Here is a 15,116-nt window from a genome sequence, read left to right as displayed (position 1 = left end):
CAGCGCCCCCTCAGTTCCTTCTTACCGCCCCTGACGGTCGTTGGAACAGTGAACCGCGGCTTAGCTGCTATTCACTATCCCTAGCTTCTCATTATTGTTATTATAGTTAGTTGTATATATAGTTATTCAAGTTTTAGTTAGTTAGTTGTGTAGTGTATATATATAGTTGTAATATTGTTATCGGGGGTTTAGGGGGTGTTTTTCCCCTTTTCCCCCCCGGCGCACAGCCGGGCCCATGCCCAAGGCTCCTGGCTTTAAGCCGTGCGCGTCCTGCGGGAAGCATATGCCAACCAGCGACCCGCATAGTTCCTGCTTGAAGTGCCTTGGGGAGGCTCATCCCGCAGATAAGTGCCCTATCTGCAAGGCCTTCAAGCCGAGGACAAGAAAGGAGCGGGACTTTAGACTCCGACAGCTCCTGATGGAGGCGGCTCTGAGGCCGGATCCTCCCTCGGCGCGCCCTGTCCCGGCACCGAGCGCTTCGGTGCGCAGCGCCCCGGCAGGCCCGACCGGTGCGGCGGAAAAGACTGCTCGGCACCGACATTTCTGAATCTCCGAATCGTGGATGGATGGGGACACAAAGCTCCTCCTTAGAATTTAAAGGGCAAGATTTTTGTTCTGGGATTTTGTCTGTCACTTCCTGTTCTTCTGGTTGCTCAGGCTGGAGTTCTGAAAAAAGTTTATTTAACATAACCTTGAAAGGTGTCTGTCTTGAGTTTCTTTCTTTCTTCTCCAGCCAATTGGGACAGATGCCCTTCCTCTGGAGACCATTAACTAAGTGACCAAGATTATTTTCTTCCCTTTAAGATTCTTTGCCTTGTCTCTCTTACAATGCTGGAATGGTGACAAGTTGGAGGGTGATGTAATTGTGCCTTTTTTGGTCTTTGAAAGTGCAAGGCTTGTCAGACAGACATTGTCCCATCAAAGAGAATCAGGATTAACTTTCCCTTCTTTAGGTTCCCCACCCTTCCATCTATCTTGTTGATGTTTAATGTAAGATATTGATGGACTCTGGGCAGGGGTCAGAGTTATAGCCAGGATGTCTCCTTTTTATGTTTGTTTTCAGGGGTAAGACCAAGGCTTCTGTTTATTGATGATTACGGTTTTGTCTTGATCCTTTTAAGGGTCTGTCCCGACTGATTTATATTTGGGGATCAGGCTGGGAGCCTTGGGCAGGGACAGGGAGCTACAGCAGGAATAGTATTTTCCACCTACAGAAATGGTCTGAGTGTGGAGGGGCCATGCCTTGTCCAGGGAAAGGAACATAACCTGTCTGCTTCCCCAGGCAAACAGCCACGGTATTATATTTGTTGGCACCCTAGCTAACTGGCTAGCTGACTGTAGGGGGAGAGGGGGTGATGGAGGAGGAGGATGGGAGTGTCTCAATGATGCAACAGTGCTGTCACTCTTTGCAACAAGTCTGAGGCAGGGAGCACATTAGCAGCAGGACCACTGTGACCTGAGAAGCCACTTAAGAGCATCAAGAGCTGCAGGGGATAGAAGAAGCAGTAATGCTGTTCTCAGGTTCTGCTTTGCTAATGAGTAGAACAGCCACATTGCTTCTGCTGTTCCTTCCTGTTTTCAGTCCAGTTCCAGATCTGGTAACTGATCAATCAGCTCTGTGTGACACACTTCCAAACATGGTTGGAACTGGCAATCTTCCCCCGAGTTCCTGTGAAAAGTGGGCAGGAGGTGGCAGTGGCCAACTCTCCTTCATGGGTCTGGATTCTCCTAGGGATTATGTGTTTAACTAACATTAATCACTAAGTATAATTGGACTGTTGTATTTAGTTTTGTATCAACTGTGTCATGGTGAACCCTGGGCAGTCCCACTTTAGGATTAATGACAACCAGCTGACATAATATTAAATATAATAAATCTTTTCTAGACAAGAGTTTTGAATACTATGTCTAAAAAATTTATTTCTCTTGAGTAAAGAAGCCCACAGAGAATAAAAGTTTCAAATGACACAGGATGAAGAAAGTGTTTAAATTTAGAATCAAGATGACTGTCACAAATGGAGGTCTGTAGCCTGCCTTTTGCACCATTCTGGAAGCAGAGAAAACTAACAAAGGTTTTCAGTAGGGGCAATCCTATTCCCTAGCCATGACATAATGTCTAGTCAGCCTCTGACCACAAGGACAGAGAAAAATCCACCATTAAAACAGTGGAAGATAAAGGGAACAGAACATTTGCAGAGTGCAGAAATGTTCCATTTATTCAACTGTATGCAGGGCTATTAATCAAAGCTTCTGAGCCTAGTGATGAGGCATCCATCTTGCTAAAAAGGTTATTTGAGACACCGCTACACTATAAATCACATTCCAACCTGCTTTAATAGTCATCTGTGATGGAGAAACAAATATTTTAAAATGCGACTGTTTAAGTTTTTCTTTTCACTGTTAAACATTAAAACAGGTTGGGAGCTAGTGTACAGTTTTATATACGAGGGTCCCTCTGACAGGGTGTATCTGGCCTTTGCAGTTCCCTACAGGAGGCCTTGTGGTCCTACTACACCCTGTTCCAGAAGCAGTGAAGGTGGGTCCTCCAGGCCTGCTTAGGGAGACCTTACCGAAGCAATCATAGCTCAGGTAAAAGAAGCTGCAGGGGCTTAGCAGGTCGGTTCCTGGCTGGGACCAGAAGAGCAAAGAAGGGTGCTCTCTCTGACTAAAAGGAGCCCAAAAAGTATCAGAGTTTATGGCTGTCTGAACTTACATGCAGATTGAAGAGGGAGAAGAACCTGAGGATGCTAGCCCTGAGATCGCGCTGGATATCCAAGGGCCCAGTAAGAAGAGGGCCAGGACTGGAGTAAGCAGTACGTGGCTACTGTGTGTAGAGTCCCGGGGTTGGACTCCAGAGTAGTGTGTGGGCCTGAACAAGGAGCTGAATTTAGAGGGCCCATAGCTAGGGATGAAAATCCTAGAGAGGGGAAATAGATTGTTTATTTGTTGGACTCCAATACTTTATTAGGGCGTTCATTTGGATTTTGTGACTCAATGAGTGCCAAGCCACTGAAGACCAACAAAGGTCTGCTGACAGCCTGCAAGGGGCACCAGAGGTGAGAAAAGGACTGTGGCACCATACCCAGCTGCTGGGAGGTGCTCAAGAGGTGAATGCCCCTTTACACTCCCCACCCTGCTTCTGTTGCATGGCAACAAGTGGTGATTCTTATATAAACTCTGCTGGGCTATGCCAAGTGGATGAAGTTTCTCTTTACAACCTTTAGTATTCCACAGGTGCCATTCTGTGTATTTCACTTTTCAACTAAAGTTTTACTTAAATTCAATCCCTTGATAATATATCACACGCATATTACTGAAGTATTTCCTGACGTCAAAGAGTCAAATTCTGCATTCTGTGTGGCCCCACTGACTTCATTGGGATTGTATTAGGCACACATCAGAGCATAAATCTAGTCCAATACTATTACCCATCCAAACTGATAACCAGTTTTCCCCCAGCAAAAATCAGGTACTTGAACAAAATTATCCTTTTGAAACAGCTTACACTAGTGTGGGAAATAAGGGAATCCACTTAACTTTACATCAGTAGAGGGACTCCCTTCATAAATTACCAAAGCTCTGAAGAATAAATGAGAGCATTCCAGTGTATGTTTCCACTGTGCACAGCAGCAACCAACAAAAAGAAAAGGTTACTTATAGTAACTGTGGCTCTTCAAGATGTGGTGCAAACGTGTACTCCACTTAGGTGTGTGCGCACTCAGTGCGCTGGAGCCAGAGAATTTTGCCTAGCAGTACCCACAGAGGGGTGATGCTCCTGCCTTGTGGTCGTAGCCCTTCCCCGGCTATATGAGGCAGCACCACCCTGACCCCATTCTGTCCTTTCACACTGAATATCACGAGACAAGACTAATGCAGAGAAGATGAAGGGAGGGTTGTGGAATACATTTCTGCATCACATTTTGAAGAACTACAGTTACAGTAACTAACTTTCTTCTTCAAGTAGACGCAGCAAATTATTCCACTTAGCTGACTCACTCACTCACTTAGCAGTACCCCCCAGAAGGCAGGGCTGGAGTCTACCTAAACAAGGACTGCAGGACCGCCCTACCAAAACTTGCATCCTGAAAGATGCGGTGATGGCATAACGGTTTAATAAACATATGTACGGACGACCACGTAGCAGCCCTGCAAATGTCCAATATTGGGACATCACCGAGGAACGCTACTGATGTTGCTTGAGCTCTTGTAGAATGAACTTGCACTCGCGGAGGAGGCATAGCTGAAGCTAGTTCATACAGTCTTGATATAGGAGGTAATCCATTTAGAGATCATCTGAAGAGATCGTCTGACACTTCATACGATCTGCATGTGACACAAATAGGCAAGGCAAAGCACATAACTGTTTAATCCTGTCCAGAAAGAAGGCTAGACATTGCCTGACATTTAACGTGTGGAGACACTGCTCCTCCGAAGATGAATGACTTAGGAAAGAACACAGGTAAATATACTGCCTGCTTCAAATGAAACTGTGAAAACACTTCCGATAAAAAGTTGGGGTGTGGTCGTAAAGTCACTCTGACCTTGGAGAGCTGTGTATAAGAAGGCTCTGCCATCAGAGACTGCAACTCAGACTCTCCTTGTTGATGTTATCGTTACCAGGAATGCAGTTTTCTGACACAAAACTAAAAAGGAACAAAATACCAGGGGTTCGAACAGAGATCACATTAAAGCCACTAGGACAGTGTTACAGTTCCACGGAGGAACTGGCTCTCAGACCGGAAAATGGAGATGAAGCCCTTTTAAGAATCTTGCTACCATGGCATTGGAGAAGACTGATCTTTTCTGAATGTGGGGAATAAAAGGCTGATATCACTGCCAGATGCACTTTCATTGAACTAAGTGCAAGTCCCAACCACTGAAGGTGCAGCAGGATACTCCAAGATGTCCTGGATAGAAGCCAGCGTCAGTTGAATTCCATAGCCCAATGACCACACTGAAAACTTCTTCCATTTAGCTGAATAGCCCATTCTGGTAGATGGCTTTCTTCTGTTGAGCAGTACCTGTTGAACAGCTGCTGAACACCGCTCTTCCTCTTCGTTTAGCCATGCAGCAGCCATGTCATGAGATGCAGGGAACTGAGTGTAGGATAGAGGATGCAAACGTTATTCTGAGCGAGTAGTTCGGGATGGAGAGGAAGCAATATGGGGATGCTGAACCGACAGTATGAGAAGACTGGAGATGTGTGCTCCGCTCCCCCTTGCTTGTTCACATAATACATCTTGTCGGTATTTTCAGTAAGTATGTGAACCACTGAGCCCAATAGTCCATCCACAATGACATACATTGTAGGTGTCCCCAAGCTCCAGCACGTTGATATGCAGTGAGGCCTCCTGCTCCCACCACAGACCTTGGACTTTCAGTAACCCCAGGTGTGCTCCCCAACCCATCAGGGACGTGTCGGTGACAACAGACCTGGTTGGCAAGGGGCAGAAAAGGGAATGAATGCTCTGGCAAGTAAGAGAGAGTGAGTGAGTGAGTGAGTGAAAGAGAGCGCGCGCGAAACCTTGCAAATTGGACTACCTGCATGCAAGTGCACATATGGCCAAAGAGCTTCAGGCACATCTGGGACACTGACGTGGAAAGCTGAGACTGCAGACTGAGGCAAAGATGGCAAATTGCCTGAAAACTGTCGGTCGGCAGAAATGTTCCTGAACGTGTAGAATTTACTAAGGCCCCAACAAACACAATTTTCTGAGCGGCAACTGAAGTTGACTTTCCAGTATTTAGGATGAGAACCAGATGGTTGAGCAAATGCAGAGTTCTGTCGATGTGAGCAAGAACTTTCTTTTTGAACCTGCCCCTCAGTAACCAGTCACCCAGATACAGAAAGATGTGGGTTTCTTTCTTCATGAAATATGCCATCACAATGACCATGCATTTGGTAAAAACCCAGGGGGGCAGAAGACAAGTCAAATGGAAGCAGCGTGTACTGAAAATGACACTGTCACAACGAATCGAAAGAATTTTCTGAGGCCTGGCAAAATCACCACATGGAAGTAGGTATACTGAAGGTCCAGAGCAGTAAATCAGCCATTCTGAGACAACGCAGGGTGGACAGTCGATAGAATGACCATTCGGAATGTCATTTATCCAATATAATTGTTGAGGCCATGAAGCTCAAGAATGGGTCTCACCTCTACCTTGGATTTGGACACCAGAAAGTCCTGGGAATAGACACTATGACCCTGATGTTCCAGCGGCACCTCCTCTGCTGCTCCCAAAGCCAGTAAAGAGCAAACCTGCTTCCTGAGAGGGGTCCCTGAAGAAGGACAGAAGGAGGAAGGATGGAAAGGAACTGGATGACACAGCCCAACAGTGGTGATTGGAGTACCAAGCATTATGAAAGTGGGTCGGCCTGTTCCCAAATGGAGGAAGTGGGGAGAAAGGAGAGATGACTGGAACACTGCTGTGGACCAATGGAGTCAAACGGGGGGCTTGGGAGGCACTAAGAGAGGGCATGTGGATTATCCGAACCCCAGACCAGACTGCTTTCTCCTATGGTACCTATGACCCTTTCTGGGGTAGTCCTGCTGTCTCCGGGGAGGGAAAGGCTTCCCAAATGTGTGCTGAGCCCAGCACCAGCCCTACTTCCACTGACTGCGAAAGAGATCTCAGGGCACCGTGCAGACAAACTCTCAGCTTCAGCAGCCTGCCCAGCCAATGGGGCTATAAAAGATGCAGGCCTGCAAAGTCCTGGACCAAGGGCGAGGTAGGAACCGAAAGGCAGAGGAGGTCCATTGGCTCCTGATTAATCGCTGGCTTAGAAACAGCTGATGTCAGCATCATCCTCGTCAGTACCGGACTCAATGGACACCCCGTGGCCAGAATTGGAGTCAAGGGCATGGTGTCTCCGACCCTCCTTACATAGTATACTGGGAAGTGGTTGACAGGTCATGCTCCATCCCGTGCATTGGCATTCATCTGGTGCTGATCCGCGCTTCTTCTGGAGGAGGAAGACAAGTCCCCACAGGGCCTGGAGCAACCTTGGTCAGTCTTATGCGACCTTTTCCTTGACGCACTTGACAAGGAACAACTCCTCTGTGTCTCTGGAGAAGCGCCAGCTCCATGACGACGATGGCCTTGGTGCTGAAGCAAGCCTGTTTGAGCAACAGCTGAAGATCCCTCGCCACCTAAGTCCATTTGGTGAATGATCTGCTCCTTGACATGGGCTTCACCTAGGCACAGCAAGCACCACGTGTGGATCATTGAAGGGGATTGCTTCCTTAAACAACGTCAATCCTGGTGAGGGCCATCACCAGGGAAAACACTTAAACTACAGCTAACTAACACTAAATCTAACTAACGCTATACTATGGATACTAATTCATTATATACAACTAGAAAAGTCACTAACATAGTGGGATTGTGAGATGAAAACCACACACTGCTCTGACTCCTGCCATGGGCGGTAAGAAAGAACTGAGAGGGCTCGGGGCAGTGCTGCCTCATATATCTAGGGGAGGAACTATGGCCATGAGGTGCAAGCACAGCCCCTATACAGGTACTACTAGGGAAAATTCTCCAGCTCTGGCATTGTGGGTGCACACATACCTAAGTGGAACACACTGCTACATCTACTCTAAGAACATATAGTAAACTTAACAGGAGAATACGACCTCTCTGTGGTTGCTTCTATTGTATATTAACATATCTACAAAGGAGCAAATACATTTTTGGAAAATTAAGTGCAGCATCTTAAGTTATCATCAGAACTTCTCAATAAGATATGGTTTATTGGTATTATATAACTCACTCTATAATCAACTCTTCATCTCACAGAAAAAAGTTGCCAAATCAATTACAGTTTGTATGCATTTGTCCCTTTTAAGGCAAAAGATTTCACCTGTTGACTGAATTAAAAAGAACATATTTTTCTATCTGCCTCACCAGAAGCTCGAGGTAAATGAAAGACAATTTAAAGATGCTGGGATATAATAAAGAAAGAACCCGCAGACAACTCAATTAAAAGTACCAACATGAAGAAAAATCGCTTAACACCTCATTGAGTTTTACTGCCAAAAAATTTATTACTTACTGCAGTAGCTCGAGACACTTCTCGACAAGTGCTAAGCAGTCCGTTCTGTAAGTCATCTCGCTGTAAGACTACATTCTGTATGGCAGCTGGGTTATCTGCATTCATTTCTATCTCTTGACTGGCTGATAGCAAAGCTTGCTCAAGCGTGTACTATTATAATAAAAAGAATTAATTTTTAATGTTCTGCATCATTGGGTTGATTTTCTTTTTACTTTATCAGTGTTGTGATAATAGCCATGTAAAATAACATCCATTTTAGGTAATAAATATAATTGTCCTACTTTCTCCTTGTGTAGCTGCTGAAGTTTCTCTTCCAGTGCTTGTACCACTTTATCTTGTTCACATAATCGGCTAAGCTTAGTCTAGTTTAAGAGAAGATGGTTGTAATTAGTATTTATTATTCTGCATATCATCTATATTAACACAGTATCAAATCGTTTCATGAGTATTAAAGTTTTGTTACTACTATATATTTAACTTTAAATGCTGTAAAGTTGAATATTGAATTTTCAAAGCAGCCTAAGACTCTGAAAAAGGCCCTATTAACTAGAGTATTACTGTAATTTCAAACAGCATGGGTCAAATGTAGTAACTAGTTATTCTACAGCTAAGTCTTCTAGATTTCACAGCAGCTTTTACTACAGCTGATCACACTATTTTGACCCACCTGCAGGCCTTGGTTGGGGTACATATTAAGTAGATCCATTCTTTTCTATCCTATATTACAGAAGGTTGTTTTGAGCCATTACTCACCAAAGCCGAAAGCAATCTTGTGGGAGCCCTGTGTGGTTCTATTTTCACACCCTTCTGTTAAACACGTATGTGTGACTACTCTGGTGATAGATTATTTGTTTTGCAATGCCATTAGCTTGAAGATGACGGGCAGCACTAAGTCTTTTACTTTACACAGTACTAAGTACTATCAAATTGCTAAAACACACAGACATTTGAATTTCAGCTGCTGATGTGTTCTGCGGAGGCAATGGTTTCTCTAAAAAAGTTTTCCATTGCAAGTTTTATTTTAAGGGCCAGCATTCTTCTGAAGAACTCATCAGTAGTATAGGCTTCCATTACACTGACAAAGAGATTCCAGCATAGGCAAAAATAAAATCTGTTGTCAGTTATGGTTTTTATTCCCATCAGAGTACATAGGGTATATAAAGATTCTCACATTTCCTGTAATGAAATGTAATGGATTTTACAGTCAAATAAAACTTTACACACATACTGCTAGAATTTAACTAATTCAGAGAGACATTAGCTTGACTCATTCTGCTGGCATACATCCAATCAGAAGTCCACCTGAAAGTCAGAGCAGCATAAGGCACCAGCAACATTTACTGCACTGGGGCGCTGCTCAGGATGCCCAGCAATACTAGGGTTACCATACGTCCGGATTTTCCCAGACATGTCCTGCTTTTTGGGACTCAAATCCCCGTCCAGGGGGAAATCCCAAAAAGCCGAACATGTCCGGGAAAATCCGGTGCCGCTGGGTGCTGGGCCGGGGCCAGCGGTGCTGGGCCAGGGGCTGGCCTGGGGCCGGGGGTGCGCTGGGCCGGGGCCGGCACCCCAGGGCCTGAGCCGAGCCAGGCTGGAGACACCGGGGCCTGGGCCAGCCGCCGGAGGGAGCCGCTCGGTTGGGGGGGCTAGACTGGGCCGCGCCTCCTCCCCCTCCCTCCCCCCCCCCAGCTTACCTGCTGCCTGCTTCAGGCTTCCCACAAATCAAATGTTCGCGGGAAGCAGGGGAGGGGGCGGAGTTGGGGCGGGGCTGGGCCCCGTGGAGTGTCCTCTTTTTGGACACTCAAAATATGGTAACCCTAAGCAATATACTTAATTAGAATATCTTGTGGACAGCTTTCAACAGCTGGAGAGTAAGGCTAACTCCCCAGGGCCGGAGGAGGTATAAACAGACTGACTGACCTTCCCTAGGGATCAAACAGCCCTGCTGGCCTGGAAGTGCAGTTTGCCTCCCTTTGTGCTAGTAGGGTGAACCAGGCCCAAAGTACTTACAGAAAGACCAGATGAAGCAAATGGTCTCAGCACCAACAAGTGGAAATGGCTTTAATTTAATTTAAGAAAAGCTGTGGAGAATCCGGAGATGAATCCACTTTCAGCCTCCGTTTTAGGCATATTAACACACAGTGGTATGAAATATATACTGAGTTATGTTGTAAGGTTGCACTGACCTTTTATCTTGCTTTCTGAAACACTCAAATCTGCTCTCAATGACATTTTTGCTTACATGTTAAATACGGTTTCTTTTTTCTAAATCTCAAATGTAAACTTATAAAACAGCTTTTTACCTTTTACTGTATTAGACTTAGAAAGTAAAGTGAGTTGTCATCAAATGAGTGGAAAAGGTAAAATACTTGTATTTAACATAACAAGTCAAGTAAGGCATTGTACCCACCTGTCTTTTGTGTTAGACTCAAGTGGTGAAACATTTAGGGCTTGTCTACACTGGCAAGTTTCTGTGCAGTAAAGCAGCTTTTTGCACTCAAACTGCAAACGTGTACACACTGCTAAGCCACTTTGTGTGCAGAAACTCCTCAGTTGCAGCGCTGCAAAAAAACCCACCTTGACGAGAGTCGTAAGGCTATTTGTGCAGAGGCTCCAGCACTCTATTGCCAGTGTAGACACTTGATTGCTTTCTGAGCTGCAATTGGCCTCCGGAGCTGTCCCATAATGCCTCAAGTGACCACTCTGCTCACTGTTTTGAACTCGGCTGCCCTGGAGACATGCACCCCTCCCCTTCCAAAGCACCGCGCGCTGTGCAGAGAGCGCAGGGAGGGAGGCAGGGGCTGATGTCAGGGTTTCCCCTCCCCCAAGACTGGTTACTTCCTGCCGCTGTCTGAACTTACAAGACAGCATGCTGACACACACTGTCCCCCAAAACACAGTCTCTCCCCCTCCCAAACACACACATTCTCCCCCTCTCCCCCAACTTCAGTTGAAAATCAGCTGGCAGTGTAGTAGGATGCCCAAGGAACAATGGGATTGAGAAACCTGCATCATGTGATGCTGTGCGTGCCCCATGAGGCATTGCAAACCCTTCCCAAAGCACCCTGCATCCAGTTGCACAGCTTGATAGCTACCACAATGCACTGCTGTCTTTGCCGTTGCAAGGGCTGCTAATGTGGATGCGCGCTCCAGTGTCACAAGGAGCACAGTATGGACATGCAACATTGTTTAATCGCAGCGTTTTAATAAAAGTGGTATAACTCGTGGTGCTGAAACTTGCCAGTGTAGACATACCCTTAGAAAATACTTTCTTCTATGGCCTGAGTTTAGGCAATAAAGCATCTGCAAAATCTTCTACAATTAATGTACATGGCTCAGTTGGACAGGACACATTCATGTTGTAATATTTAGCCTCAACTAACGTGCCTTATCTCACATACTATATTCAGTGAATACATAACCTTCCATTTCTGTCACTCACAGAAACCAGCTGAGCCAGTTTTGTGCATGTTTATAACTAAAATGAGAACAAACGAGGTGTAAATGTAATGTTAATTTTTCCTGTAATCCCTTTATAGTGGCTGAAGCTTTAAAAAACTGAAATTTGACGTGGACAGTAGTCATGAAAAAGGACTATATGCATTTAATAGCTTTAAAGTAATTGATTTCACAAACTTACCCATTTTAAAACTGCATATGGAACATGTACTTTAGAAAAGGCCTACAGGTCTACAAACAGTGCATCTAAGGCCTGGTCTACACAGGGGGCAGGGGAGAGGAGGGATTGATCTAAGTTACGCAACTTCAGCTACGTGAATAATGTAACTGAAGTTGATGTACTTACATCTACTTACCGGGGTGTCTTCACTGAGGTAAGTCAACAGCTGACGCTCTCCCGTCGACCCCGCCTGCGCCTCTCACCCTGGTGGAGTACCGGAGTCGACGGGAGAGCGCTTGGCGGTCGATTTATTGCATCTAGACTAGACGTGATAAATCAACCCCTGCTGGATCAATCACTGCCCGTCGATCCAGCGGGTAATGTAGACAAGCCCTTAGTGTAGACTTGTTGATTCAAGAGACTTACATAAATAAGTATTGTAAGTCTCTTGACGATTCGAGGTATTTTTTTTTAAACACACATTCACACAAATATATATATATATATATATATATACATATACACATACACATACACATACACACACACACACACACACACACACACACACATATACACACACACCCCCCCCCTACAAATTCACTTACAGTACTAGTATCTCCCCAACCCCAATAAATTCAAAACCAGCTATGGGATATTTGCTCAAACATCCAGGAATATTTCCCACAACTTCTAAAGCAATTGCTACTAGTTTTATATTAAGTAGTTTTTGCATCTAAATTTTATGACCAGGGTAGAAACTTCTACATCAGAATATCAACACAGTAAGCCAAAAACAAATACTTACATCTATATCCAATTCTTCAGATCTATATTTGTATAGTGTACCCCTACATTCTTCTTGTGTCAACTATAAGGAAGAATAATATTCCCATAAAATAACTTCCCACCAGAACCATGAAAATGATGTTCATCTTAGAGTTAAAATTTTAATACACCAAAATCAGATTCCATTTGAATGCCAAACATTTAATGTATGACTATATAGTTTGAATCAATAAACAATATTTAAATCTCAGTTACTTAATGTACCTAATGGAATGTCAAATAGGGATTATCAGAAGGAGAAAGGTATATCACACTTATTTTCTCAAACTATTACATCTTGCTAATTAAAACTGAAACTGGAATTATGTTAAGTTTATTAGGCATGCATAATTCTTCAGAAAAATGTTGAGTGCTATAGTTGCAATATAAAAATTCAATCAAATCTAGACTGTGTAGCAGATAAAATTACATCCTGATTAGATCCCCACACACAATTATATATCACTATATTAATTTTCATGTGTGCATTCTAAATACAGGACCTTATTCTGCTCTTTTATGTTAATGGCAGTGTATAGAAATTCCAGTGTGTTCAAGTGTAGTTACAAATTTACACCAGAGTAACTAAGAACAGAATTGGCTCTTTGTGTATACAGTGTGTGTAAGATATACAGATATACACACTTTTTTTGGCATGTAGGTGGGATTTTTTAAAAAAATGTGCACTTTTTCCTCAGCTTTCTTTTAGATACGGTACTCCATACTACAGCAATTACTGTAAATGGATACAATTCTATTTCTTGTGCTGAGGTATGCAAACTCTTTTTACCAAGGTTATGACTGCCATCCTACTCAGCAGTAGAAGGGATCCTCAGACTCTGATTTGATATGAGTGAATGCTCAACATATTAACTTTTTACTTCTTTTCATCTCTAGACTGACTGCTAGCGATACATTTTAAAATACTTAAAACGGGCTAACATATATAGATACCCATTTGTGCCAAACTTTTTATATCCCATTTTAGTTAATACATAAAAATATATGCATATTCATTCCTAACATATACATTTCCCCTCCATATGCATGTTATTTAACTGGAACATTTTTACATCAATTGTGCAAAAAAGAGACTATAGAAACACAAGTCCAAAGGAGGTTTATAAATGCAAGGATTGGGGAGAGTTAAACATACAAGCATTCCAAACATACAATAAACCTTTAAAAGACTTAAGTGTTTCATTTCAAGACATTATTTCCACATACCTCATGCAAATGCATCTGGTGACAATTTAAAAGTATGTATAGTGTATTAAAACCACATAGTAAATTTCTTTTAAATGAATATTTAATGAAAATGAGTATCAGAATATGAAAAAGCCACAGCACTTTTGCACTTCATTAAGATTTTTTTTTAACAAACATTTATTTAAACCTCTAATAGTGTAGAAACAATATATATATTTTTAAAACGCTCCTTTCCGAACTAAAGAAAGAACTTAGGAATGGAAATATTTTAAGAGTGTGCTCATAAGCATGGTCAATATAAATCTGGCCCAGACTCCCAAAAATATGGTTAAAACCTTACACTGATTTCTGTTTAACTCAACAGGGACATTATGTAGCTTTTCAAGACCCCAAATTTATCTTTCCAGAACACTCTTAGATATTATGCAGCTTCCGTGGATAGTGATATACAAAGTAAATCTTTTCAAGTTTAGTGACTTTTTAAAAAGCTAATTTATTTGTGTTCTCAGAAGCCCAATCTTAATTATAGCGTAGCTTAAAATAGGCTGATGATCTATCATTCACACCTATTCCTATTATTCCATAATTATTTAGAAAATCTAAATGCACTTTTAATAAGATAGGTACAGAACTTCCACAGGTATTAAAACAAATTTAATAATTACTTGTAAAATACTTTGATTCAAATAGTATTAAGTTTGAGTTTGTGTTTACCCCACACAGGCAATGAAATGGTTAACGTGGGCCCATTAACAGCTGGTTGCACTTGGAGGGTGGGCCAGACTCAATTAAAAGATGAGTCCAGCTGGGGGAGGAGCTATGTGCTTTCTATAAAGCAAAGAAACTAAACCCTGGTCTACGCTACGCGTTTAGGTTGAATTTAGCAGCCTTAGATCGATTTAACCCTGCACCCGTCCATACGATGAAGCCATTTTTGTCGACTTAAAGGGCACTTAAAATCGATTTCTAAACTCCTCCCTGACGAGGGGATTAGTGCTGAAATCGACATCGCCGGGTCGAATTTGGGGTAGTGTGGACGCAATTCTCTGCTTCCACAATGGTATTGGTCTCCGGGAGCTATCCCAGAGTGCTCCATTGTGACCGCTCTGGACAGCACTTTCAACTCAGATGCACTGGCCAAGTACACAGGAAAAGCCCCGGGAACTTTTGAATTTCATTTCCTGTTTGGTCAGTGTGGCAAGCTGATCAGCACAGGTGACCGTGCAGATCTCATCAGCAGAGGTGACCATGGAGTCCCAGAATCGCAAAAGAGCTCCTGCATGGACCGAACGGGAGGTACTGGATCTGATCGCTGTATGGGGAAATGAATCTATGCTATCCGAACTCTGTTCCAAAGGACGAAATGCCAAAAATTTTTTGAAAAAAAAAAAACCTCCAAGGGCA

The 15,116-nt window shown here is 43.4% G+C and overlaps 1 protein-coding gene across 1 annotated transcript in view; it reads right to left on the bottom strand.

The window, feature by feature from the left end:
- The window catches only part of PLEKHA5 (pleckstrin homology domain containing A5), a 265,817-nt gene that overhangs the window by 24,459 nt on the left and 226,242 nt on the right, over nucleotides 1-15,116 (bottom strand). The window contains exons 16-18 of the mRNA XM_029911661.1: nucleotides 12,484-12,546; nucleotides 8,338-8,418; nucleotides 8,057-8,206 (exon numbers count right to left, since the gene is read on the bottom strand). Coding sequence (XP_029767521.1) covers nucleotides 8,057-8,206; nucleotides 8,338-8,418; nucleotides 12,484-12,546 — 294 coding nt within the window. The remainder of the gene's footprint in view (nucleotides 1-8,056; nucleotides 8,207-8,337; nucleotides 8,419-12,483; nucleotides 12,547-15,116) is intronic.

The sequence above is a fragment of the Terrapene carolina genome, unplaced genomic scaffold, assembly GCF_002925995.2.
Source record: "Terrapene carolina triunguis isolate 2854851 unplaced genomic scaffold, T_m_triunguis-2.0 Scaffold112, whole genome shotgun sequence".
NCBI classification, from domain to species: domain Eukaryota; kingdom Metazoa; phylum Chordata; order Testudines; family Emydidae; genus Terrapene; species Terrapene triunguis.
The sequence above is the reverse complement of the archived record's forward strand: the minus strand, read 5'-3'. Positions and strand labels throughout refer to the sequence as shown.